This window comes from Schistocerca americana, chromosome 4, assembly GCF_021461395.2.
Source record: "Schistocerca americana isolate TAMUIC-IGC-003095 chromosome 4, iqSchAmer2.1, whole genome shotgun sequence".
Lineage (NCBI taxonomy): Eukaryota > Metazoa > Arthropoda > Insecta > Orthoptera > Acrididae > Schistocerca > Schistocerca americana.
Genome location: NC_060122.1, coordinates 360,950,974 through 360,978,935, shown reverse-complemented (window position 1 = coordinate 360,978,935; position 27,962 = coordinate 360,950,974). Strand labels below are relative to the sequence as shown.

Here is a 27,962-nt window from a genome sequence, read left to right as displayed (position 1 = left end):
CAAAATGCAGGAAACAATGACTCAGAAAAAAAACTAAAAGGATTCTGTTATAGATCAGCCTGAAATTAATATGCTTTGTGTAAACAAAACACACAATTTAGTAATAATGATTCTTCTATGGCCTTTTCACCTGAAAGGCCATTGAATACCCACAACATGTCCTGTGTTCTAATATATTTCAATTCTAATGTATGAGATACAAATATTAGTGTACGAGATGTTAGTATTAAAGGTTATCATTTTGCTCTTAATGAAGATTTAACTGAATCAGCTAACCTCTTTTGCTGTGCCTGCCTTGACATACGTTGCTGCATGCGTGTGTGGCGTCGGCTCAGACTGCCTGTTGATAAGGTTCCTTCATGACTTGGGGTGGACAAAATTGTTGCGCGAGATTCTTCATCCACTTCAGAGCAACTCTCTTCTATGAAAATAAATAATAATAATAATAATGAATCTATCAAAACATACACAACTATTTATGCTCAGAAATCTCATTACATTTAATTATGAATAAGCTTTTTTTTTTTTTTAAAAAAAAAAAATATGACCTTGCTATGAGTTTACAGTCTGCAGCAGTGAGATACTTGGTAATGTATACAGTTTGTAAATTATACAAATGTTTAGAGCATACAAAGAAACAAAAGAGAATACATAATTTACAAGACAACACTGATCACATGTCATGTCATATACCATATATCAGCTCGGCTGAAATCACTGCACAGCTTTTTATATTGGTATGACTGCCACCCAGCTGTCTACCAGGGTGAATGGCCACTGCCCACTGTGGCCAAAAGCAAAGTGGACAGCACTGGGGCACAACACGCAGCTGAACATATCTTGCATGTTTTCAATGGTTGCTTCACAACCCAGGTTATCTGGAACCTTCTCTCAACCATCAGCTTCTCTGAACTGCACAAATAGGAGTTATTCTTACTACACATTTTCCACTCCCAAAATCACGCTGGCCTGAACCTAAGGTAATCTACTGTCACTCCACCCAACAGTTCGTATTACCTCCTCCCCACTTACATCCCCCACCACCATTGTGCTCCTTTCTCTGACACACACACACACACACACACACACACACACACACACAGTCTCGCAGCACTGTCCTCCTCCTCCTCCCCCCCACCCCCCCCCCCCCACCCCCATGTTATCCCTCCTCCTTTCTCACCACACTTAAGATTGCTGCTTCTGTTTGACATGATACCACTGCATTCTGACTGCAGCAGCCAGAGAGAACAGTCATGTATGTGTGAGGTGTGCTTGTTTGCATGAATGCGTGTGTGTTATTTTTTTTCTGAAGAAGGCTTTGGCCTGAAACACACTGTGTAACACACTTTTCATTGTGCCTGTCTGCAACTCAAAGTGTCATTTTCAGTGAGTAGCAATCTATCCTTTTCATAATTTTGTTGATATTCCAACTTGGACTTTTCAATACATGGATAAGTGGAAACATGACATGAAAGGACTGAGAAATGAAAGACTACCAAGGAATATCCTGAACTAAAACCTGAAAGGAAGGAATGACATTGGCTGACCAAGAAAATGGTGAGCATACCTGAAAGGATTGAGAGACATAGGTCAACCAAGGAAACAGTGAGCATAAATTTTAAGACATAACAGGCAAATGCCTAATTGCTGTATCCTAGATGCTGATGACAATCTTAGTATAATGTAAGCTTTCACGGTCGGTATTGTCTTCACTTAAAACTTCTGGGCCGATAGGCCATGGTCGAAGTATAAAACTCTCCCCTGACGTTTCATCTCCGACTGCGGGAGACATCCTCGGAGGTACAGCGGCAAACTGCGAAGAGAACTCAAGGAAGAGCTGATTATATAGGCAGTACAGAGTGTGCCACTGTCGATCCCGTAGTGTTGGCTATTTGATTGTCTCTGGTAATGCCAACATTCTCGATTGAAAGTAATCGATCATCACGCTTGCGGTGCAATGCTGATATCCAAATATTATCCAGTTTAACACAATTGTCTTTCCTATTAAAATGATTACGGTGTTTATCAATCTCATTAGCATCTCTATACATGCGTGCATAATAATGCGAGGGGTTTGATATGACGCTCGTCTCGCTGAATTTTATTTCATGATCACCTTCCTGGCAAACATGTTCCGCTACGGCTGATTTATCCATGTGACCCAGGCAGCAATTCCTCTTATGTTCAAGAAGACGGGTGTTCACACTTCTCTTTGTGGTACCGATATAAACCTGTCCACAACTACAAGGAATTTTATATACCCCCGGTGTAGCCAAAGGGTGTCGTGCATCTTTTGCCGATCTTAAATATTCTTTTATCTTCCTGGTGGGTCTGAAAATAGTTTCCACCCCATACTTGCTTAAAACTTTCCCAATGCGATCTGTGACCTTACTAATCAACGGAAGAAAAACTTTGCTCTTGGGCGACTTTTGTTCATCATTGCTCCTGATTCTCTGCATAGAGCGAAGTGCTCGATCTATATCCTTGCTAGAATAGCCATTCTTCACGAAAGTTGACCGTAGATGTTCAATCTCGTCTTTTAAATAAACAGGTTCACAAATTTTGTACGCCCTGTCTACTAAGGTTTTCATTACACCTTTTTTTTTTTTTTTTGTCTAGGGTGGTGGTTTGAATCTTTATGTAGATAACGATCAGTATGTGTGGCCTTTCTATACACCTTAAGGCCCAACGTTCTGTCCCATCATTTAATCACAGACATATCCAGGAAATTCAATTGCCCATTCCTTTCCGTCTCCATAGTAAATTGGATTTATGGATTAATGCTGTTTAAATGTGTCAGGAAGGCATCCAACTCCTCTGCTCTGTGTGCCCATACTACGAACGTGTCATCGACATAGCAATACCATCTGGCTGGTCTCTTACTGGCAGTCTGCAACGCCTGTCGTTCAAAAGTCGACATAAATAAGTTAGCCACAGCAGGACTAAGAGGACTGCCTATAGCCACCCCGTCAATCTGTTCATAAAAGTTATTATCGTATTGAAAGTAGGTTGTGGTGAGGCAGTGTCAGAATAATGCCAAAATATTGGTACAAAAAATATCTGCTATGCATAAGATAGATTCGTCTACCAGAATCATGGTAAATAATGACACAATATCAAAACTGATGAAGATATCATCCAGGCCCACGCTCGTTTCCTTTAACTTGTCAATGAAATGAGCTGAATTTTTAATACGACTGTCCATTGTACCAACATAAGGTTGCAGCACTGAGGCAAAGTGTCTAGCTAACTCGTGTGTTGGTCCACCTATAGCGCTGACAATTGGCCTCAACGGAATCTCAGGTTTATGCACTCCGGGTATGCCATAAAGTCTTTTGTTTTACAAAGCAGCTTCTTATCGTCAAAGGCGAATGAAGACGCTTTCACCAGTCGATTGGTCATTCTTAAAATCTTCATACTCTGATCTTTCTGGAGTTTTTTGTAATTGGAGGGAACCAAAATATCATTGATTTTTCCATGATAGTCCTCACTGTTCAGTATGACGGTGGCATTACCCTTATCTGCATTAAGAACAATAATGTTTTTATCTGCATTTATATCCCTCAGCACCTTCCTTTGTGCCTGCGACAAATTACTGTTAGGTGGCTTACATGTACGTAAAATCCTAACCGTTTCCATCCTAATTACGTCAGCGGACTGCTGTGGCAGCTGCCGGATACCTGCCTCAATATTTTCTACGATATCCTCTGTGGGTACGTTTTGGGGCGTCACAGCAAAATTGCCCCCTTTCGCTAGTACAGAAATTTCAACATTTGATAAATCTTTATCAGACAGGTTAATAACAGTACGAGAATTGTCCTCAACTGAACCTCCTGAAATGTTGTTCTGTAAGTTATTGAACTTCTTCTTCTTCTGTCTATTTGCTGATATTTCTGCACTAACTCCCATAATTTTGAATGTTAGACTGTCAATCTAATTCCCATCGCCACATTGCATAGTTTTACTAAGAACTAAGTGGAGATGAAAAAGCTTACTGCTGGTTTTCGCTAGTGCTCGCCGCGTCTGATGAATCCTCTCACATAGCATTGCAGATTCCACATGGTTGTAAATACGATCAGCCTGAGCCGAGCGAAACATCCCCTTCACCTTCAGAAATTTCGGAATCCGTCCCTGCAGTGTAACAAGGAGGTGAGGGAACACAGTAGTTGTGCTTTCTTCTTGTTCATACCTTCAAGTCGTCGAACCGATGCAGACATTTCCTTCCCGTAAAGGCGTTTGATCATACAATGTAAGCTTTCACGGCCGGTATTGTCTTCACTTAAAACTTCCGGGCTGATAGGCCGTGGTCGAAGTATAAAACTCTCCCCTGACGTACAGTGGCAAACTGCGAAGAGAACTCGAGGAAGCGCTGATTATATAGGCAGTACAGAGGGTGCCACTGTCGATCCTGTGGTGTCGGCTATGAGATCATCTCTGATAATGCCAACATTCTCGAATGAAAGTAATCGATCGTCACACTTGCGGTGCATGTTCCGCTACGGCCGATTTATCTGTGTGACCCAGGCGGCAATTCCTCTTATGTTCAAGAAGATGGGTGTTCACACTTCTCTTTGTGGTACCAATATAAACCTGTCCACAACTACAAGCATTCAGGAGGACGATGGTTCAATCCCGCGTCCGGCCATCCTGATTTAGGTTTTCCGTGATTTCCCTACATCGCTCCAGGCAAATGCCGGGATGGTTCCTCTGAAAGGGCATGGCCGACTTCCTTCCCAATCCTTCCCTAATCTGATGAGACCGATGACCACGCTGTCTGGTCTCCTTCCCCAAACCAACCAACCAACCAACCAACTACAAGGAATTTTATATACCCCCGGTGCAGCCAAAGGGTGTCGTGCATCTTTTGCCAATCTTAAATATGTGTATGCTGTACTGTAGTGTTCCTGTTGATATGGGTGAAGAGAATGGAGTAGGTGAAATTTAGTGCTTGTGCAAAGGGGCCATCCAGCTTAACTTCTACAGTTGAATAATAGATCACCATCAACAGCGATCACCATCAACAGTGTCACATACCTTTAAACTGTGACAAATAGCACAGATGTTAGAAACTTAATCCGGAATCTTGGTGTACAATGTAGAATCCAGGTATTTTTCTCCCTCCCCTTAACAGCAAAAAACTGCAGTGAATATTCCTTCCAACACAACGATTTGAGCCAGTTATCAGCAAATTTAGTGTCACTGGGTGAGTATGCATTAGCAACCTCAATTACAGAGGCTTTGGATGAGAAATAGCCATTTTCAATAGCAGTTTAAATTAAAAGGGACATCTGAGAACATAACACCTATAAAATTTTGTGGAATTTATTTTACCTGTAATTACCAGAAAAACCTGGTTAGTAGTTATTAGCCTAAGGCAAAAAATTGTAATAATGTGTTTCACACTATTTTTATTCCATACTGACTTTTGCCCACACTAAAGCTTGGCTATGGTGAAATGAATTTCACTTCCTGGCTCCTCAAATAGAGCAGCATACCAATGCGAATGAAAACAGTAATATGGAGATTTGAAAACTACAAAGTAGTGTTTTAGAGAATATCTATGTTATGAAATAGACAAGAACAACTGACTGCTTAGCATCTTTTTCAGACATATGAAAAACAGATTTAAGCAGTCACATAACAATTAATAAAATGATGACACTCAATTTCATCAGAAACTATTTGTCAAACGAAGAAATAAAACTAAGCACAGCCTTGTCACTAATCATTTCCACATAATTGTCACGAAAATGGTTGATAAATCAAAAGACTACTGCCATACTGTAGTAAGCTTACCACTAGTTGCACTAATATTGTAAAAACAAATCAAATACTCACCTGATGCCCTGTGAGCAGCAGCATTCTTCAAGTAGTTTAGAGGAGGTGGTGGTATGGGTGGAGGCGTATCATCGTATAAAACTCCATATCTTTTTTCGTTATCTTTTACACTATCAGCAGTTTTGATCCTATAGACATCTGATGATTGGGCATGTTTGTTTGGTGATTCCTTATCCTATTAAAAAGGATGAAAAACAGATATCAGGAAGTGACAATTATTTAATTTTCAATGTGGAAAGTGAGTAACCTCAATCCTTCTGCTACAACAAGGAATTACTATGAAGTACAGCTGAAATGAAATTCTGGAAGATATTATATTAGGCAAGAAACTGATTTCTCTTCTAATAAACAAACAATCAATAATAAAAACATAATCTTATCCCATAATTAAATATAAACATATATTTGGGGCATAGACTCCCCACATCTCACAATTTGTGTGATGTTGTTTATTGAGCAGTCCTGCCCACGGAAAAAAAATCTACCAAATTACATAGCAGTTTCCTATTACCAAATTTTTCTATTGGTTATAGTAAAGTTATACAAAAGAAATTTTCATTTAATAAATTGTACTACTACTTGGTCAGAGTTTGTAATATCTATGTAAGTACAAAGGGAAAGAAAGGTTGAAGATAATACTATAAAAACAGCAAGGACCCAGCTTGCATTGCATTGCATTGCCACTCAAAAAGAGAAATGACAAGTGTTAAAATTCCATTTATTGAAGTGTTTTGGATACATATTTCGCCCCCACCCCTCCCCCCACACACTCCCTGCCACCCCAATGTCGCACATATATGGATAAATCTGAAGGTTTTCCGACGTGTGAGCAGGTCACATACAGCTGTCTACGTGAAAAACATGGATTTGCCAAATTTAGTCCACACATTTGTAGTGACTGTCCCAGAAACTGCAGACACTTCAATTCAAATGACATACATTGCAATCACTGGGAAGCATGGCAACAGCACATCTTGTCCCACAAATTTTATTTTAAAATTGTAGCTACAATGATATTGTTTATAATATCTTTCATTCAAAGCCTGGTAGCATTCCAAAGCAGTTGTGGATTTACAGTTCAGTAAAGAATGACAGGCCTGCTAATTTTCAGTGTTAATATGTGAGGCAGCACGCCTGACAAATCTACTGAATTCACATGAATTTGGGGATAATTGACACCTTGGTCATGATTATTACAGTGTCAATGAACTGATACATTGTTGCTTCACCTGGTATTTCTTTTAAAATGCTGAAATTTATGGTACTGATACTGTCGTTTTTGGATGCTAACACAGCATATCCACTGAGCAACTGCTAAGTTTGGTATTTGTATGTGAAATCCAGGAAAACTTTGTAAATCAATTCATCTGTGATTGGTGTGATTTTACAGAATTTTGTTGAAAATGTGATACACCATGTGGATTCATCGACTGCCGATTTCCTATTCTCAGTAACCAAAAACAGCTTTGTGGAACATTCAATGTACGCATCATGTTGTAGTTGTACAGACATTGGTCTTCAAAGTTAATGTCTGTAAATGTCATCATTAAGCGAGTTTTCATCAGCGGCTGCTGAAGAGAGTACAATTAGCAGAATTTGTCAAAAATCACCAGACCATAAAATGAGTGCACTACTGAAAGGCTGCTCCTTTTCTCTCAAAATTCCAATGCTTTATTGTGCACCATACTACTCTATCTCATACAATGAGTTAACATGATCGGAGTATTATTGTACAACAGATCAAATTCTCGGGTGCGATCAAATTCTCAGGTGCGCATATAAATTTTTAAACTTGGCACAGATTCCAAAAATCAACTGTGGCTTGTACCAGGTGTCACAGTCAAAGGGAGCACAGAGTGCGCCAGTGGTGCAGAAGGTAGAACACTGCCCCTAACACATTTCCACACTGAACCAAGTTGTAATCATGGAGTATAAATGGCACAGTATGACTGCATCCATTACATCACTCTGCAAGTCTGGCAATACACAGCCATAAAGTGTAACTTCCAATCCCAGCTGCTCTATGATGTCCTAAAGGAAAGTGTGAAGGCAAGGGGAACTGACAATAATTGAGACACCATGGTGTGGACAAGTCCAGTGACACTTATAGATAATGAGGGCAAATGATCACATCACCAGCTGCAATGATGTTATGTCCAGCTTAAATATCCCTGTTTCAGAAGCCTCAATCTCAGTGTCTGGTCATTCTGGCTGCATCTCTGATTCCAACAGAATTTTAATATTACTAGGAGCATGATAAGTTGGTTGGCAAATTGTGACATGCTGCCTGCTACATGAGTAAAGACTTCACCTCCGAGACTGTGGCCAGCTGGCTGTGATGGGACTTCACAGCTGCAAGCTGCCATTGTTGTTGGGTTAACTCCATGACTGAGGTAAGATGTGGGCTTTCCCCCTTCCCAAATGACTAGAAACTACCACTTTCAACCTGAGTACAACATCCCTGGTTGTACACTGTGTAGTTGATTTTGAGTTTTGAGCATCCGCCTTCATGACATCAGTCATCCTTGATATGCTGTTGGCACACACCTTAGTTCACCACCATCAGAGAAGACAATATATACTGTAAAATCCAAACTAGGCCGTATAAATGATGACTTTGGGCATATGACAGCTACCCTTCCCAGCTTCTGAGCTCAGTCTCCCGCACCTGTAGCATAACCACCATACCTGCTCAGCTGCCACGGCCACTAAAAATCCTGTCTTGAGGAGTGACAGCTACAATGGTAGTCAGAAATGGGCCTCACATTGGTGTGGCTACAACTGGCATCAGGAATGGCTGACCACTGCCACAGCTAGCTTCTGATGTCATTGTCATTACCACAGCAGCTTCGCTCATCTTGCAGTCAATGCTTTGCGCAGTGCAGGGCTGAGACTGAAAAGCATTTTGTTTAGTTTGTAACTTGAAATTTTGTATGTATAATTCATTGGCCATGGTGGCTCATTGTGGCATTCATTTTAATCTGAGGGTAACTCTTGTGCAGCTGTGTGAACTTCCTAACCTGTATGGTTTTAAGGGTACTTGTCTGAGTCACATTTGACGTCTACCAGGTGTACATTAAACATTCTTCCTGGGCAAGAGTTGCCGTGCACAAAGGCTGTGCTTACCCAAAAGTTTCAGTTGGGAACAGTACTCACTTCTTTAGGGAGAAGATGAATATGTTAATGTGTTACTGCAGAAGCATAATGAGTTCACTGAATCATTCTCAAATAGGTTCTCAAAGTTCAACATCCAAATGTACGAGCTAATGCAGAATGAGGAAGTCAATATGGCGCTATGCCAAGAAGCCGAGAATAGGGATCTCAATGTATTTTATACTGAAATGTCAAGGAGGGTTAGGGTGGAGAATCCTTCTGATTTGGCTGCAGCTATTTGGATCACCACACAGTTGGAAGAAACATATATATATATATCATCTAGGTGTCTTGGTGACTGCCTTGTGTTTGCTTCAGAAATTAAATGTCACACGTATGTATGTGAGGGCCATTTCCAACAACACTGTCATCAGCCAGAGTGCTATGAATGTGGACAAGTGGGTCATAAAGCACTGAAGTGCAGGAGTAAGAAATGAGAAATTTGTTATCAACAAAAAGAGTTCATTAAATGTGAACACAAATTTATCAGCCTTCTGAAAACGCTCCAAATACACTGTAGTATTGCACAAGTAGATGCAGAAACAGAATCCTGGTTGGGGAGTTTCATTGGTGGCAAAGAACATGGGTTTTAATAGATACAGGGGCACTGTATCAGTTGTTGCACTACACATTCTGGGTAAAAAGAGAGTAGGGTCACTGCATTACAAGTTACATGGTGTTTGTGATAATGATATAAATTCATTGGGGAGCAACACTGCTCTAATTTAGCACTGGAGCTAAGATTTTCTCTGAGCATATGGAGGCGTTGCCACGTGTTGGTGAAGGGTATTCTGTGATTCTCCGGTTTGATTTCCTTACTAATCATAATATTATCTATCTTTCATGGCATACAGATGATCTTAGAGGGACTTTGTTCCCACTTGGTGATACGGCCACAAGTGAGGCAATGTCGCAAGGTGCACTGATCATGAAGGAATTGGCATCTGCACTGCATACACATGATAAAGATGGGTTCCCATGATAACATAACAGGAACAGCGAAACTGACTTGGGTCTCTGTGGGTACAGATTTACTACAGGAGAAAGTAACAAGCATTTAGGTTCTGTGCACTGTTTTGTATGCAGAAGTGTAGCACACACATGGAACATGAATGATGAACGTATGGTTCTGGTTAGGCTACAAAATTTTGGTAAGGACGACGCAAGTCTACCAGCCACTGAACTCTGAAGTGTTGTTTCCAAGCAACAGGATGTGTTATTGACCAGTCACCACAGGATATGGGGACTAAATTTCAAGGTGTGGAAAGTTAGGAAAGAGATTCGTAGACTACAAGGCACAGTCAAGGAGTTATGTAAGGAGGCATGGAAAGAAACTATTTTCTTGGAAATTAGTAATGATTATCAAGAATTAGAACTGCCTTATGGGAAGCTAAAAGCATAGCTGATGCAAATCACAGCACAACAGTCACCTGTACACATACAGAGGAGATGGATCAATGCAGGAGCAGCTTGTTAAAAACCTGTTTTGGACAAAAAATGAATATGCTGTGGGAACTGAATACGACAATAGGTTAGGTGCAAGAAGCAGTAGGGGACACTAAGACCACAGTAGGGTGAAATATGACACAACTAACAAATCTGGGGCAAAATGCATTGGAAAATACTGAAGTTACATGAGAGAGTGCTACAGAACTCATGGAGTGTGTGCATAATATGGTAGCAACAGCAGATAACAACTTGGCAATGATTCAGAAATGATTGAGCACAATGGATGAAAAGATGACTATCACAAGATGGTTAAGGACACTGATAGACAGAATTGATGAGGCAAGATTTCAAGAAGAAGGAATGCAACCAGCAGTTCACCATGCTGTACTTGGACAACTAAGTTCAGAATTGATGTCACTGCAAAAATTTTTGGAAGGGTTATGGCAAGCACAGAAGGGCTTCCTAACAGAGTTTCCGCATTTAGTTAACACAAGGAAATTTACCAGTAGTACTGTTGGAGAGGAGGCAGATAAAGGAAGACTGCTTATATGTATTAGATTCCTGGTAGTAGGTAGAATCGTGGGTTATCAGTGTCACACCATTCATCTGTGCCCAATGAAATGGAAAATCATGAATACATGAGTGGCAACTACAGACTAAAGAAGTATTGGTGATTTTGGAATGACAAGATGCACATACTTTTATGACATCAGAGCAGGTGTGAGAGTGTAGAGCTGGAAGTATTACCATTTGTCCAAGCACAATAGTTTGAACAGACACACGGTCACGCAAAGTTTAGTTGTTCAAGGGTGAACTCGATGCAGTGCAATGCCACAGGAAGTAAATTTTCAGGAAGTAGAAACCCACTGAATTTACTCATCTTTGTGCCACAGACGGTGATCATCAACTGTTAAAAGGATGGAAAACCTAGGAGCATGGAAAGGACGGTACTTCAGAACAGTGGTATCTTGATCAGTGGCTTGACTTGTAATGGATCAGGGCCTAACTATCATTTACCTGCAACCATCATGGGTATAGGGATGACCACAATCAAGTTAGTGACACTAATGTTGTACTGGCTAGAAAAACCTTTGGATATTCTACTTCCACAAAATATAATCAGAAAGATTAGATTTTTTTTTAAGGTGGAATGACACTTTGAATCCAAAAACCCTACTCTCGATATGTGCACAAATTGCACCAGAAAAGGGGTGTATTACTGCGGAAGAGACATTGAAACATATCCAACATTTTCAGGAAAAACAGCATTCTACTACTAGCACAGCTGTGTTTCTATCTTATATAAGCTACCTATGCTTGAGGTGCAAACCTGACACTACTCCTACTTTTGCACCAGCTCCCTGCAGAACGGCTCAACACCATAACTAAGGAGTAGGAACTGAAACCAATTGGATCGATGTCTGTAATTAGATTATAGTACGTAGAATGGGAACTATCTTGCCTATATTAGAGAGTTAAACATAGATTCACACGGGAAGTAGTGAACTCACTCTCCTGAGTTTTAACTAAGATAGTACAGCACAAACCAGAATTCCCTTAATCAATGTAAAATGGAAGTAACTGTAGGGTGATGATAAAATAAAATTCAGGACGAATTTTTTGAGGATGGGTGTATTGTTGCACAGCAGATCCAATACCAGCTGTTCAAACAAATTTGTAAAAGTGGTGCAGAGAGCAGAGAAACAGGTCCAGCTCATACCTCGTGTCACAATCAGCATCTGGGGCATGAACAGAGTGCAAATGTGGCAGAAGGCAGGGCACTGTTCATAACATGTTGTCACACCAAGTGGAGTCTTAATCAAGGAGTACAAATGGCTCAGTATGACAGCAGCCAATATGTAATTTGCAAACCTTGCAATACAGAGCCACAACATGTAACATCTGAGATCAGCTGCTCTACGGTATCCTAGCACTAACAGAAAGTGTGAAGGCAAGGGGAACTGACAATAATTGAGACACCATCTTGGGGACAAATCCACTGACACCTCCAGATAATGAGGGCAAATGAATGCATCATCAGCTGCAATGATGTTATATTCAATTTAAATACCCCCGTTTCAATAGCCCCAGTCTCAGTGTCTGGTCATTCCATCTGCATCTCTGATTCCGATGGAATGGTGAATCATAATGTGCTGCTTGCTGCTTTAGTGAAAACCGTAGCTATCCAGCTGCAGTGAGACTTTGCTGCTGTAGGCTGCCACTGCTGTTTGATTACATCCATGACTAATAGAAGATGTGGACTAGCCTGGGCCATTACATGGTGAATGGCCATAACAAGTTACTGTAAACTACTTTCTTCAACTTGCTGGGCGAGGTATCCACGTACCGCCTCCCTGGTTGTATGTGGCTCCATCTCCTGCTCTGTTGTCAATCTGAGACCTGGGCTTCTGCCTTCATGACACCCACTGTCTTTGTATGGTGTTCACACACCTAAGTGCACGCCCATCTTCAAGTGCACTGAGGGAATCATACAAGTTGCTGGCGAGTCACAGCAGGCTTGTGCCTACACATTCCTGATTCAGCTATCCGAATGACATTGCTGTTGGCTCCTGACCTGTAAAACGCCAGCATGTCCCACATTCTTTGTCACACTCAAGTGTGTGATTCAGCACACCTTTCGCTGTGCCATAGAAGACATTCTGTACTGTAAAATCACCAGAAATAACTATGTTCCTAGACAATGTTGTTCAACTGACACCTTTGGGCATGTGACAGCTACCTTTGCCAGCTCCTGAGCTCAGCCTCCTACACATTTAGCGCCACCACTTCATCTGCTCAGCCTCCACGCCCACAAAAAATCCTGACCCAAGAGGTGACTGCTAGAGTGCTTTACCTATTAAACAATTTTTGCTGATATTACATGTTGGTGTCTTTGTGATTTGCATATTCAACAGCATTTTCTGTGCTGAATGCACTTTCTGGCCACAATGCAAAAGAGTTACCACAATTCCATAGGATGCAATTACCAGTGAAAAGCTTTTTGTGATCATATTATAGGCAAAATGAGAACAGTTTTTCCTGTGTCTATAGGCACATCCAGGAAATATAGTTTGCAGCTTTGGCTTGCAACTACATACATACCATATGCTATGTGCTGTTCTGGAACTAATTTTGAAATATTTGTTTCAGCAAATATACCCAATTTGGTGACATCAAAGCATATTTCCATTAGCAAACCATTATCAAAAGATAATCTGCAGATTGATTCAGTGCAGCCATATCCATTTATACAGGTGCTTTGTTAGCAACTGCCAAATATATGCCCTCAATCAAAACCACCACCTAATTTTATACCTGTGGTGTGAATTTAATGTCTGGATTGTCACTCACAGCACACAAACAATGCAGAATGTCATTACTCGTGTAGTGTTTTTATTTTTCTCAAGGATCTTTTGGCTTACATGGAAAGCACATAGTCAATACAATTGCAAATAATGCGTGAATTTGTTGTGGTTGAGCCATATTAGATGCACTATCTTGACATTGACGTATGAATTGTCCGTTTTCAAGAGTGAACACCATTTTTTCATACTTTAAAAGTGATGAATTTGCCCCCCATCTCCAGTTTATTTTTGACAATAGCGTGGATATCCATCATTGCCTGTGATAGTTTCAGCAAGTATTTCCCATCAGATATGCATGGTGAATTGTTGTTGAGTAAGCTACACGGACCATGAATCACGTTTTTGGTGATAACTTCAAGTATGCCTCAATCAGTGTCAGCATCTGGTGTTTCTGCTGACATTACTGGATAAATCTGATGTAGTGTGTCTTTTTCAATCAACAAAATCAAAATGTGTGCATGTAGCAATCCTCTCTTTTGCTATTTGATATGAAAAGTATAGGGAACAGTCTAATGAAAATGACACACATGTGGAAAAAAGTAAGTAAACTGTTTGTTATTTCAAAAGTAATTGCTGTAACTGTTAATATATTTATCCCACTGTGAGACAAGATGGTCAATTTCTTTGTGGAAAAATTTTAGCAGCTGCTTACAGAATGATGATTGTATACAGGCGTGCACATGAAGCAACAGGTGGGCCAACCTGCATGTTGCCAAGGTTTTTTGACTATGCTGCCAAAGTTGCACTGGGAAGCCCTTACATATCCTCCATAAAGCCCCTGTCTCTCTCTCCATGAGATTTCCATATTTTTGGAGTCCTGAAGGAAGATGTTAGTGGCCATCAGTTTCAGATGAAGAGGTGCATACCAGGATACAGTCACAATTCTGTAGGCAACCATAAACCTTTTCCCATGAAGGCACTGACTATCTTGTCTCTAAGCAGGATAAATGTGTTAACAGTTGTAGTGATACCTTTGGAAATAATAAACAGTTTACTCACTTTTTTTCAATTTGTCATTTTCATTTGAGTGCCCATTATCACTCACAGCACTGACTTATTCATTCCCTCACCACTTTGTGGATTTCTCAGTTTGATGCTGAGATGTTATCCATCTTCTTCTTGTCAAAAGAAAATCAGATATTGCAGTCTATTGTTTCAGTGGCGAGTTTCTAAGACTCGCTGAACATCACCATTTCATTAATTGTTGGTGCACTGTACTCTTGTGTTAGTGTCATCAGGTGACATTTAGTGAAGGGCAGTTCTGAACAGTCAAACTAATTTGGTGTGTTGATTGAATAAAGTTTTGTAATGCAGTTATGATTTTTCATTTACTGTCGGTATTGAATTGACAGTGTTCATAAAGTTGTTCCGATTTGGTGTGTTGATCAAATAAAGTTTATAATGCCACTATAATTTTTCATTTATTGCCTGTATTGGATTGACAGTGTTCATCAAGTTGTTCATGTTTCCCACGAAATAAATGTGAAGTAATTTGTGATCAATATTCGACAGTGGTATTAATGACCCTACACAATGATAAATTTGCGCTTGCGCTTCTAATGTTGACACATAATTCTTGCACACAATATTTTTTTTAACCAAACAATGTCCTTTAAAAACATGAAGTTTCCTTGTGTATGTTTGCCAAGAAATGGTTTGATTAGTTTCTGTCACCTGATACCAATACTGATAATGGTTCAGATAATTAAAGAATTTCTTGCAATTTCATTTTTCCTCCCATCCAGTATACTCCAGATGTTTCATGCTTACACTGGACATTACTGCAATGCACACAAAATTCATCCACTTTTGCAATGACCAAACTAAGATGAAGACTGTAATCATAATAAGCATTTTAATGAAATGCACCCAGATGTAAATCAGTGCACAGCATTTGTGCAGATTGAACAGTGGGTACGTGAGCAGTTCACAGTCTTGTTTCCCAATATTTGTTTCAGTTGAACAGGCTTGAGCAGTGCATAATTGAATGGTTTCCAGTCTTACATGTAATTCCTTGTCTGTTTCTAAAGCTCGTGCTGCCTTTTTTTCCATATGTGTAAATTGGCCAGTCACTTGTTTGGGCAGCATAACTGATTTGACAGCAACAATGAGGCTTTGTGTTGACTATTAAAAATTCATTTGGAAAAAGAATAAAGCACATGTGAAATCTTTTTTCTGATGTATGACATCCTCTATGCGAGATGACAATAACACAATGGTAATGGTGGTTTGGTAGTTATCACAGCATCAACAGAACAGTGCATATTGTGATGCTAAAAAATAGGCTACAACAAAGTACCAACATGTGCAAATTTGAAATCTTTACATACTATGTTTTTGATGGAATACACAATATCCTGGGATATACTATTTCTGATTATTGTATAAAAAATATTGGTATTTTTTATGTTTAAATGATACAGATTTTGCAATGCATGCCCATTTGCTGGTCAAGTGGCTACGGTTTAAGGAAACTTCTCAAGGATTAGATCATTTTCTTTTATACATATATTTGATTTTGCTGGAAATAGCCGACAAGTTTCACAAAATTTCTTTGTATGCAAAATGCATCCCTCACGGAATATGACTGTCAACCACAGTTTAAAATTTACAATTTCTCATTATGCTGTAACGGTTTTGATAATTTCTTGTTTATAGTCATTATAATATTATTAATATTGTTGCAAGACCAAAGGTATTCACAAGGAAATTTATGTTGTATAGCATGTCTACACACAGTTCAACTTTTTTTGCAAAATCACCATGGAAGGTGACTCGGTGGCACTGGTTTAGCATTCATTACGAGCAGGGTTCAAATCTTGTCCAATTATTAATATTTTGGTTTTCCATCATTTCCATAATTCACTTCTATAGAGTGACAGGATGATCCCATTGAAACAGCTGTGGCCAATTTTTTTTGCCTGTTTGATTTTAGCTTTAGCTCCATCTCGGATGATTTTCTCATCCATAGAAAATTGAACACCAGGACTTCCCATTAAAATGCTACACTCTCTTGAGTGATGCATACACAGTTATGTCTTACAAATAAAATACTGGTGGTCTGGAGAACACACTACAACAGCTAAAGGAATAAGACAAATGGATAAACAAAGCATCTTTCAACAATTTCTGCATTAATAAATCATAACAATCAATTTAATATAGAAATTAGTCTCCTCAAAACACTGTGTGTCAATGAGTATTTTTTATGAATGGGTATGTGTGTGCTAATATACTGAAGAGCCAAAGAAACTGGCACACCTGCCCAACATTGTGTAGGGTCTCCGCGAACACGCAAAAGTGCCGCAACACGATGTGGTAAGGCATCCCAGATATGCTCAATAATGTTCATGTCTGAGGAGTTTGGTGGCCAGCGGGAGTGTTTAAACTCAGAAGAGTGTTCCTGGAGCCACTCTGGATGTGTGCAGTGTCACACTGTCCTGCTAAAATTGCCCAAATCCGTCGGAATGCCAAATGGACATGAATGGATGCAGGTGGTCAGACAGGATGCTTACATACGTGTCACCTGTCATAGTCATATCTAGACATATCAGGGATCCCACATCACTCCAACTGCACATGCCCCACACCATTATAGAGCCTCTAATCAGCTTGAACAGTACCCTGCTGACATGCAGGGTCCATGGATTCATGAGGTCTCCATATCCGTACACATCCATCCGCTCGATACAATTTGAAATGAGACTCGTTCAACCAGGCAACATGTTTGCAGTCATCGACAGCCCCATGTTGGTGCTGATGGGCCCACGTGAGGCATAAAGTGTTGTGTCGTGCATTCATAAAGGGTACATGAGTGGGCTTTCGGCTCTGAAAGCCCATACCGATGATGTTTCATTGAATGGTTCACATGCTGACACTTGTTGATGACCTGGCATGGAAACCTGCAGCAATTTGCAGAAGGGTTGCACTTCTGTCATGTTGAACAATCTCTTCAGTCATTGTTGGTCCTGTTCTTGTAGGCTCTTTTTCTGGCTGATGCAATGTCAGAGATTTGATGTTTTACCAGATTCCTGATATTCACGATACACTCGTGAAATGGGAAAATCCCCTCTTCATCACTACCTCAGAGATGCTGTGTCCCGTCATTCATGTGCCAACAATAACACCATGTTCAAACTCACTTAAGTCTGGATAACCTGCATTGTAGCAGCAGTAACCGATCTAACAAAAGACACTTGTTGTCTTATATAGGAGTTGCCAACTACAGCACCATATTATGTCCGTTTACATATCTCCGTATTTGAATACACATGCTTATACCAGTTTCTTTGGCACTTTGATGTATTCATGAAGACTGCTTCATTCAATGAAGAGCCAATGAAAGATGAATAATCATTCCTATAGAGATTTCTGTAAGTAGGAAGTGTACACATGACTACATTTATGTTTTAGCAGAACCATGAACAAAGTTTCAGAACCACACAGCCATAATAGTACACTAAAGCCAATATATTCACTTTCAGAAAATGGCCGCAAGTACACTGACACGAATTTTGTGAAGTTTTCTAAGCATTAATTTAATTGCAAAAGATGCTACAAACATTTGAAGTCTTTATCATCACCATCATTTGCATATCACACACCCTTGACAGCACACACCGCCTTAACAAGTTGCTCCCACTTCCATCAAGAGAATGGTCCCTTGAGATGACGCATTTTCACCTTTCTTGAAGAGGAACTAGTGGAAAGTTGGCACTCAGGGACAGTCCATATGCTCAGATAATGTTTTACTTCCTATAAAAGGCAAGTATCTGTGTTTGAGATGCAGTCTAGTACACAGTTTTAACTTGTCTCAAATGTTCATTAATGCCTCATGCTTCCAGCCACCTGATATACCTATACCTGATGTACCTAGCTGTGTTAGCTGATTTACCGGCTGACCTCACCAACAGAATCTGAATCTATTAAAATGGAATGTTTCTTGTGGTTTTCTTCAACCACAACTTTGGTATTGTTTTCTCACACTTCCTTCCCACATGACCAGAGCATAAGAACTATTAGGTTCTCACAACGTGTATCATCTAGTTCCCCCACCTCTCCCCATCCACCTCATGAAATCACATAATCTTTGTTTGTCCATTGTCTCCATCTTGAACAGGAACAAATATGGACCTTATAATTCTTCTTTCAATGAAAAATATCTTTATTTCATACTTCTTAGTTACCCAAATTTTGCAGCCATAAAATACAATTTGGTACATGATGTGATTTATACTTTGATCTTTATTATGCGTGATAGGACATTGGTTTTCAGTATGTTTTACAAGTTAAAGAAACAACCGTCATCTACTTGTGTCTTATTCATTGAATTGAGTTTTAATTACATGCGTATAGTGAACCATGTTCTGAAAGGTACATTGTTCATACACTAATTAAGCTATAAAGAAGAACAACTAAAATTACAAAATACTTGCTGACAGAAAAAGTGTAGCAACTACAAAAAATAGTTAAAATAAAACAAAACTGTGCATGTTAAGAGAGAATGTGAATATATTTCAATAACAACACACCAAATCAAATAAGCAATGGAATTGGTAGTTTCAGCATACTGCTGATCCCCACAGGCTTCAGAGCTCAATAAAGGTGTCGGTGCTCAGGGGAGCACGAAACTATGACTGTATTATTTCTTAAAACAACCTTCGTCCTGCTGTTCCAAATAGTCCACAACATTCTAGGGTTAACAGAGGATGGGAGTGAACGTAATGAAGTTATATATATGTATTCTATCAAGTGGGTATCTTACCATGATACAGGTAGGTCACCCTGTAGCAATATCTTGTCATACTCCCCACCCTTCCCTCAAATATTACCTGAAGTGGAGTCTCTGCCAGTACCAATAACAGCACTATTGACTTTGTGTCATTTTCCTTTAGTCTTACCATTCTTACATACAATGAATCAAGATTTATTATTAATCTGCTTTATCGTAATCATAAGCATACTGTTGGGGCAGGTAGTGTCATGTTTTCAAAACTCATAAACATATCCTATAAAACAGAATTATGATCACCTAATTCACAGGTACACTACATGAACATGCAGCCCAGTGCCTAAAATGTAAGCTTACCACCTTGTATAATAAACTTTCACTTCCCACTCAGATCACCTGTAATTGCTACAGTAGCTGTAAGAACAACTGAACCATAATGAAATACTTTTCACAGTTGACAGACAAATTGGATCAGGCATCTTAAAAGCCTACGAGCATATAGGTTGCCTATCAGCACACATGAGATAATGTTCACAAAATGAGATCTACCAAGGTAATTGTTTTTTAAATCAGAACAATGTCTAAATGATGAGCTTTGTGTAATTACATTGATGTCAATAGAACATTAATTTCCAACCTCCAGTTCTTCTTCAGGCTAACTGTTACATGTATTATCGATGCAGTTTAGTAGAGTGCTATCGGTCTGCAGTCATGAATGGAAACAGTGTGACTTGAGTTTATTGATCAGTCTTTTAATGTTCCTCAAAGAGCCATTCCAAGCTTTGACCAAGCACCCATGATGACTTCACAGCAAAATGGGTGGTTGGTATGGAAAGTTGCTCACCAAATTGACATACACCATTTACACATTCAACCACTATCATGAGACATTAAATACTAAAGAGCTATCTCATGGTGGCAGCACATGACAATAACAACAACAACAACTGAGGATGGCTGCCTAAAGGTATCCTGAGGAAAATGCAACAGAACTGTGCACTGCCTTTTAGGAAGCAACTAGGGGGACTGTGTCAACCTAGACAGCACAAAACAATCTCCAATCACTCCATCTGGCCTTTCTGCATCCATACAAACAGTATAAGCCTCTAAGCATTGTGGTGCTCAAAGAAGGTTGGAAATACAACACCTGCAATGGAACCTGGACCAATGGTGCTATGTTCTCTTTATTAACTAGTAGAGGATTTGCCCGACACCTGATGGTGGTTGTAGAAGAGTGTGGAGCCACCCAGTTACTCAACTATGTATCACGCTTGCTGTCCCATGGGTTCAGCAAGGAGCTGGTATCAATGCATGTTGGACACTTCTCATCACTATTAAGCTCAATTTGAAGGCTGCGAAGGATTGAGACAGGATCCTTCAACCTATTATCCCATCCTAGTCATCACTTTAGCAACAGTTTCATTTTTAAAGATAATAATACAGAGCACAATGTGTCCTCCTTGTGAACACCTTCCTCTAGGAGGCAGAAATCAACCAATCAGAATGAGAAATGGTACCTACAGGCATGTACCAGGCTAACCAAGCCTGGAACCAGTTTAGACTTTCAGTGCATCATTGCAGGAACCATTTTTATAGCTGGGCGATCTCGGAAGGAAGCGTGTGAAGGGAAAGTTGGAAGTTTTGTAAGTAAATACATAAAACAAATAAGCAACCATTCAAAGCTAAGTGTTCAGGATGACTACAGTGGAAATGGCATAAGATGATCCCCGACAGTTCGCAGCACTGTTGCCAGCTTTCAACTGCAATGTGCTGATGATTGCAGGCAAAAATGTAGCCATCTTCAGAGCTGCGATAACACTACAGTGTTAATATGGAGACGATTACAAAATCGCGTTACATTATTGGTTGAGGCAGGCCTACAAAGCTGCCTTGCCAGCCCACTGCAACTGTCAGGAACCAACTTGGGCCAACCCAACTACATCTGCATTCGGATGTGATACACTTGTCACTGCAGTGAAGGACATTTTCACATATTAACAGTAGTCACAGAAAGAGCTCTTCCAGGTAATCTGCAATACTTAATAAGATGACTATGTATTATGCTACATCATCTGTAGCGAAACAGGAGTAGTACTGAATTTGTAGGCAACTTTACAGAACATTTATTAACCAACTCTCAATACTAAACATAACTTGAACATGTGATGTGTTCTTTCAATCTAACTTCTGTTGTGAATTTTCGTGCAAGGGTCATTGCCACTTCTCATACATTGTAAGTAATGGAAGGAGTAAAGATGAAAACTCACTGTAAATTTTTTTGATTTAGGACAACACTAACTAGCACCCCCCTCCCCCTCCCACACACACACACACACACACACACACACACACACACACACACACACACACACACACACACCTTCACAGCTAGATTGTCCTGACCAACTACGTTGTATCAGTGCTGCAGCTCAATTGAGGTGAAGGGATGTACTAGGTGAAGGGGAGAAGGGAAGTGTGGAGGAGGAAAGAAAGGTTGGCGTGAAAGGTGACTGATGGATGGGAGGGAGCAGTGGCAAGTGGAACAGATAGGAATGTGGCACTGGTGAGCTTCCTTGGCACGGGCAGGGAGAGTTTCCATGTGGTACACAATGACCTGTGAGTGGGATAGGAGGCAGTTGAGAATCAGAACAGGATGACTGCATGACTGAAGGATGAGTTATAAGAACAGTTTCCATTTACTTAGTTCAGAGAATCTAGTATGGGGGGAGGTGGGTATGGAATCTAGAATGCATGTGTTATAAAGCAGCCACTGAAATTTAGCATGTCATACTCAGGAGCATATTCTGCCACATGCTGTTCAGGTCAGCTCTTGGACAGTCTATCAATGGGCATTAATTTACATGATCACATGGTTGATTTTCATGCAGCATAACACACATTGTAAAAGTTATGATTTGGCATGTGAGATCTGTTTGCAGAGTAGTTTTGGAAAGTAATGGCTGTCTGTGACGTCCTTAGTGTGATATTCAGCATAGTTGGCAATGGATTGCTCATCACTGCAGAAAGGCCATTCATTGTTAGCCAGTCAATGTATGAGAGAAGTTTTTGAATGTAGAAACAGTGGCAGCTATCAAAATGGAAGTACTGCTGGTGGCTAGTGCACTTGATATTGACAGAGGTTCTATGAACCTAGTAGAGAAGTAGAGGTCATTGTTCAGAAAAGTGATAGACTGGGCTGCATAGACCTAGGTGAAGAGCACAGGAGAGGAGGTGTTGAGGCTGTGGAGGAATGAGGATAGAGTGTCTTGGTTCTGGGTCCAAATTTTGATATATCATCTCCAAATTACATCGATGTGAACTGTCCCTACAATACATCCTTCAGTCCCACAATCTTGGCCTCGGCCTCCACTAATACATGTCATACATTCATCCACAGCTGTCTCTATGGCCCCTATTGCTATACTCATACCCTTCTCTCCACTGTGTTCCTCTTCTGTATTTATACTCTTGATCACTCCTCAACATCATTGTGTATCAATAGTAACTCTTTCTTTCACCATGGCAAGCTCACCAGTGCCACATGCCTAGACCATCTGCTCATTGCTCATCCTCTCAGCAGTTAGCCCCCTTCTCTCTAATCCCTCATTCAACCTAACACAATGTTGATGCGTGTGTGTGGGGGAGGGGGAGGGGGGCTCTAGGAATGTAGCAATAGTAAGCTTGCCGTGGTGCAACAAAGGAAGTTACCTTTGACACATAATGGTGTGGACGAGTGATCAAGAGGAGAAACAGAACAGGAGAAGAGAAAGGCAGTGATGAAGAGGATATGAGTATACAAGTGGGGGCAAAGAGATTGTTGTGGATAGGTGTGGAAGAGTGACTAATGGAGGTTGAGTCCAGACAAGCATGTATGTGTTACTTCTGAAGGAGGGAACTGTATGAAAGCTCAGTCTTGTTAATATGCCTCTCACCAACACAATGCCTCAAACTATATAGTGTGTTACCTTGCACCAGGGCAGGCTCACCAATGCCACATGTCTAGCCCAGCCCATAACAGAATGTTGAATTCCCAAATGATTTGTGAAATGGAATGTCCCACGTGTCTAGCTACAATTACCATTCCACATTCAAAGTCTATTAATTTGCATCATTTGGCCATAATTACATCGGAAACCATTTTACACGAATCACCTGAGTACAAATGGCGGATTACTTAATGTTATGAATTCATTATATAGTTTACAGTTTCTTTTACAAGATATCTTGATAGAAGCAGCTTTTGATGGCTTCTTAATGCTCTTTTGGGTGCAACTTTGTACATGATTTTAGGAAATTATGTGCTCAAGTGGCAATGCTGCTGCATAACGAGAGTCGTTTAACTTTCTACTGGTATCCAGCTCTAAATATATCAGTCCGCACTCAACTTGTAGAAGGCAGTACATAAAATGTTTGAATAGATTCAATATATATCAGCCTGCTTCTGCCCACTGAGATGCATCAGTATCCTGGGAGACACTGCAAGTTGTGATGATCAGCATCTGACATCCCTGTCTGAAAGCTGTGTTCTTAACTGTATTTCTATCTACTGTAATGCTATCAGGTAACATGGTAATGGGAAGTGTTGGATGGAGATAAAATGTAAATAACAAAAGGAGTAAAGGTATCACTCTGTATAGCTTGAGGCATTATTTTTGATAGTCATATTAACAAGACTGAGCTTTCAGACAATGTTCTCCTTCAGAAGTAACAAATACATGCTTGTCTGGCCTCAACCTGCACTATTAACTGTCCCACAGTCACCCGCATCATCAGTCTCTGTGCCCCGCACTAACATACTTACATCCTCCTCTCCAATGCCTTTCTCTTCTTCTGTTCTATTTCTACTCTTGATCACTCCTCCAGGTCATTAAGTGTCGAAGGTAACTCCCTTTGTTGCACCAGGGACAGCAAACTACTGTTACATTCCTAATGTGCTTGCTGCCTGGCCCTCTCAGTAGTTAGGGGCCCCTTCTCTCCAATCCTCCTAAGCACCCCCCCCCCCCCCTCTCTCTCTCTCTCTCTCTCTCTCTCTCTCTCTCTCTCTCTCTCATACACACACACACACACACACACACACACACACACAAACACACAGAGAGAGAGAGAGAGAGAGAGAGAGAGAGAGAGAGAGAGAGTGTTTCAAAGTCTTTGCATCAAATATGTAGGGGAGACAGGACATGTGAAAACCAACTTCTATTACAGACAAAATGCTCACTGACATTTCCCGGCAATGTACTCAATCAGTAAATCAATATGTCTTCTATGTCAGTCTGTTCCCTGATACAGCTGATCAGTTTTCTTCCTCTTCTAGTAATCTGCACATGAATCTCTCCATTGCTCACTAAACAATCCTTAGTTCATTGAAAGCATTCAATGTACAAGGGACATTCACTAAGCAATGCAATAATTTTTTTCTTAGCCAAATTTCAATTGAAAAAATGTAGAACTTTTGTGGGACATCATGGAATAGACCTGTTTCAGCTCCTATAGTTTTATGAAGCTTTGATAGGTGGCAGCGCAATACGTAGCGCTCAAAATGGCAGTGCATTCCAAGCAGAGAGCTGTCACTGAGTTTCTCTTGGACACACCAGATCAACACAGATATTAAAAGGTGCTTGGAGAATGTCTATAGAGACCTGGCAGTAAACAAAAGCATGTCGAGTCATTGGGCAAGGCGTCAGTCATCACCGCAACAAGGTCGCGCGAACCTATTCGATCTCCAGTGTGCCAGCCAGCAGTGTACAGCTGTCATTCGTGCAATGTCGGAATGACACTTTCATTCATTGATAATCACTCACGGCACTACACAACTGGATGTCTCTGCTGGTAGTGCTGACACACCAGTTGGGGTACTCAAAGGAGGGTGCCTGATGGGTTCCTCAGCACCAAACAGGAGAGCATAAAGAGCAATTAAGAACCATCTGTGGGGACTTGGTTGGGTGTTACGAGGCTGCTCATGACAATTTTTTATCAAACAGCATCACAGGCAATGAAACATGGGTTCATCACTTTGAACAGGAAATAAAGTGGCAGTCTATGGAGAGGCACCATACCACCTGTCCTCCAAAGAAAAAGTTCAAAGCTGCACTCTCAGCCAGTAAAGTCATGGTGATGGTTTTCTGGGACTATGAATGGGCTGTTCTGTTTGATGTCTTCCCTCATGGTGCAAGTGTACTGCACTACCTTCACAGAATTGAAGAAATGACTTCAGTGTGTTTTGTTGCCACAAAAATGCAAACAAGCTGCTTCTTCTTCATAACAACACAAGGCCTCACAAGTCTGTGCACCCAAGAGGAACTCACAAAATTTTGCTGGACTGTTCTTTCTCATTCACCCTACAACCTGGATCTTGCACCTTCTGACTTCCATCTGTTTGGCCAATGAAGGATGCTCTCTGTGGCAAGCAGTACAGGGATGATGAGGAGGTTATTGATGCAACAAGACATTGCTCTGATGTCAACCAGTGGAGTGGCGCAATGTGGGCTTATAGGTCCTCCTAGTAAGGTGGCATAAGGCCATTGCATGGAATGGGGATTTTGTTGAAAAGTAGGGTTTTGTAACCAAGGGGGGAATAATATGATGTATTGAAATACTCATCAACTGAAATTATATCCAACGACATTCCCAACAATGGGAGGTACCATCGATACCCATTATTTACCAGCAGACGATTGTAGAGTATATAATTCTTGATGATATAGTTAACTTGAGGAGTGAAAGAACCTAACAAATATGTGCTTTTATTGTGTTATATTACTTTCTGACATGCAACTTTAGAAAAATACAGATAGTGACATTTTAGAAAAGGTTTGACTTCTTGCACTGTAATACGTCTGAGATGTAAACATAATTAGCTATGACGAATTAATTTAGTTGAAAGCTATGGCCTTAGAAGAACCACTGATTTTTGAAATGTTTTTGGCTTTCTAGTATTATACTACACGAGATTAAACATCACTAAATAATGTTTCTTCGGATAGAAGATAGAAGAACCATAGACCTTCCCGTTGGTGGGGAGGCTTGCGTGCCTCAGCGATACAGATAGCCATACCATAGGTGCAACCACAACGGAAGGGTATCTGTTGAGAGGCCAGACAAATGTATGGTTCCTGAAGAGCGGCAGCAGCCTTTTCAGTAGCTGCAGGGGCAACAGTCTGGATGATTGACTGGTATGGCCTTGTAACACTAACCAAAATGGCCTTGCTGTGCTGGTACTGCAAACGGCTGAAAGCAAGGGGAAACTACAGTCGTAATTTTTCCCAAGGGCATGCAGCTTTACTGTATGGATAAATGATGATGACGTCCTCTTGGGTAAAATATTCCAGAGGTAAAATAGTCCCCCATTTGGATCTCCGGGTGGGGACTACTCAGGAGGACGTCATTATCAGGAGAAAGAAAACTGGTGTTCTACAAATCGGAGTGTGGAATGTCAGATCCCTTAATCGGGCAGGTAGGTTAGAAAACTTAAAAAGGGAAATGGATAGCTTAAAGTTAGATATAATGGGAATTAGTGAAGTTCGGTGGCAGGAGGAACAAGACCAATAGGGGTAATGCAGGAGTAAGTTCAATAATGAATAAAACAATAGGAATGCAGATAAGCTACTACAAACAGCACAGCGAACGCATTCTTGTGGCCAAGACAGACACAAAGCCCACACCTATGACAGTTGAACAAATCTATATGCCAACTAGCTCTGCAGATAATGAAGAAATTGAAGAAATGTATGATAAGATAAAAGAAATTATTCAGATAGTGAAGGGAGATGAAAATTTAATAGTCATGGGTGATTGGAATTCGATAGTAGGAAAAGGAAGAGAAGGAAACGTAGTAGGTGAATATGGATTGGGGGTAAGAAATGAAAGAGGAAGATGCCTTGTGGAATTTTGCACAGAGCACAACTTAATCATAGCTAACACTTGGTTCAAGAATCATAAAAGAAGGTTGTATACATGAAAGAAGCCTGGAGATAATGACAGGTTTCAGATAGATTATATAATGGTAAGACAGAGATTTAGGAACCAGCTTTTAAATTGTAAGACATTTCCAGAGGCAGATGTTGACTCTGACCACATTCTATTAGTTATGAACTGCAGATTAAAACTGAAGAAACTGCAAAAAAGGTAGGAATTTAAGGAGATAGGACCTGAATAAACTGACTAAACCAGAGGTTGTAAAGAGTTTCAGAGAGAGCACAAAGGAACAATTAACAAGACTGGGGGAAAGAAATACAGTAGAAGAAGAATGGGTAGCTTTGAGGGATGAAGTAGTGAAGGTAGCAGAGGATCAAGTAGGTAAAAAGACGAGGGCTAGTAGAAATCCTTGGGTAACAGAAGAAATATTGAATTTAATTGACAGAAGGAGAAAATATAAAAATGTAGTAAATGAAGCAGGCAAAAAGGAATACACACATCTAAAAAAGGAGATT

At 40.3% G+C, this 27,962-nt stretch overlaps 1 protein-coding gene across 2 annotated transcripts in view; it reads right to left on the bottom strand.

Annotated features, from left to right (window-relative positions):
* The window catches only part of LOC124613085 (F-actin-monooxygenase Mical), a 555,995-nt gene that overhangs the window by 46,882 nt on the left and 481,151 nt on the right, over positions 1-27,962 (bottom strand). For both annotated transcript variants that reach the window (XM_047141672.1, XM_047141673.1), the window contains 2 exons: positions 5,839-6,013; positions 277-421 (listed from right to left, as the gene is read on the bottom strand). In XM_047141672.1, the coding sequence (XP_046997628.1) occupies positions 277-421; positions 5,839-6,013 (320 nt within the window). The remainder of the gene's footprint in view (positions 1-276; positions 422-5,838; positions 6,014-27,962) is intronic.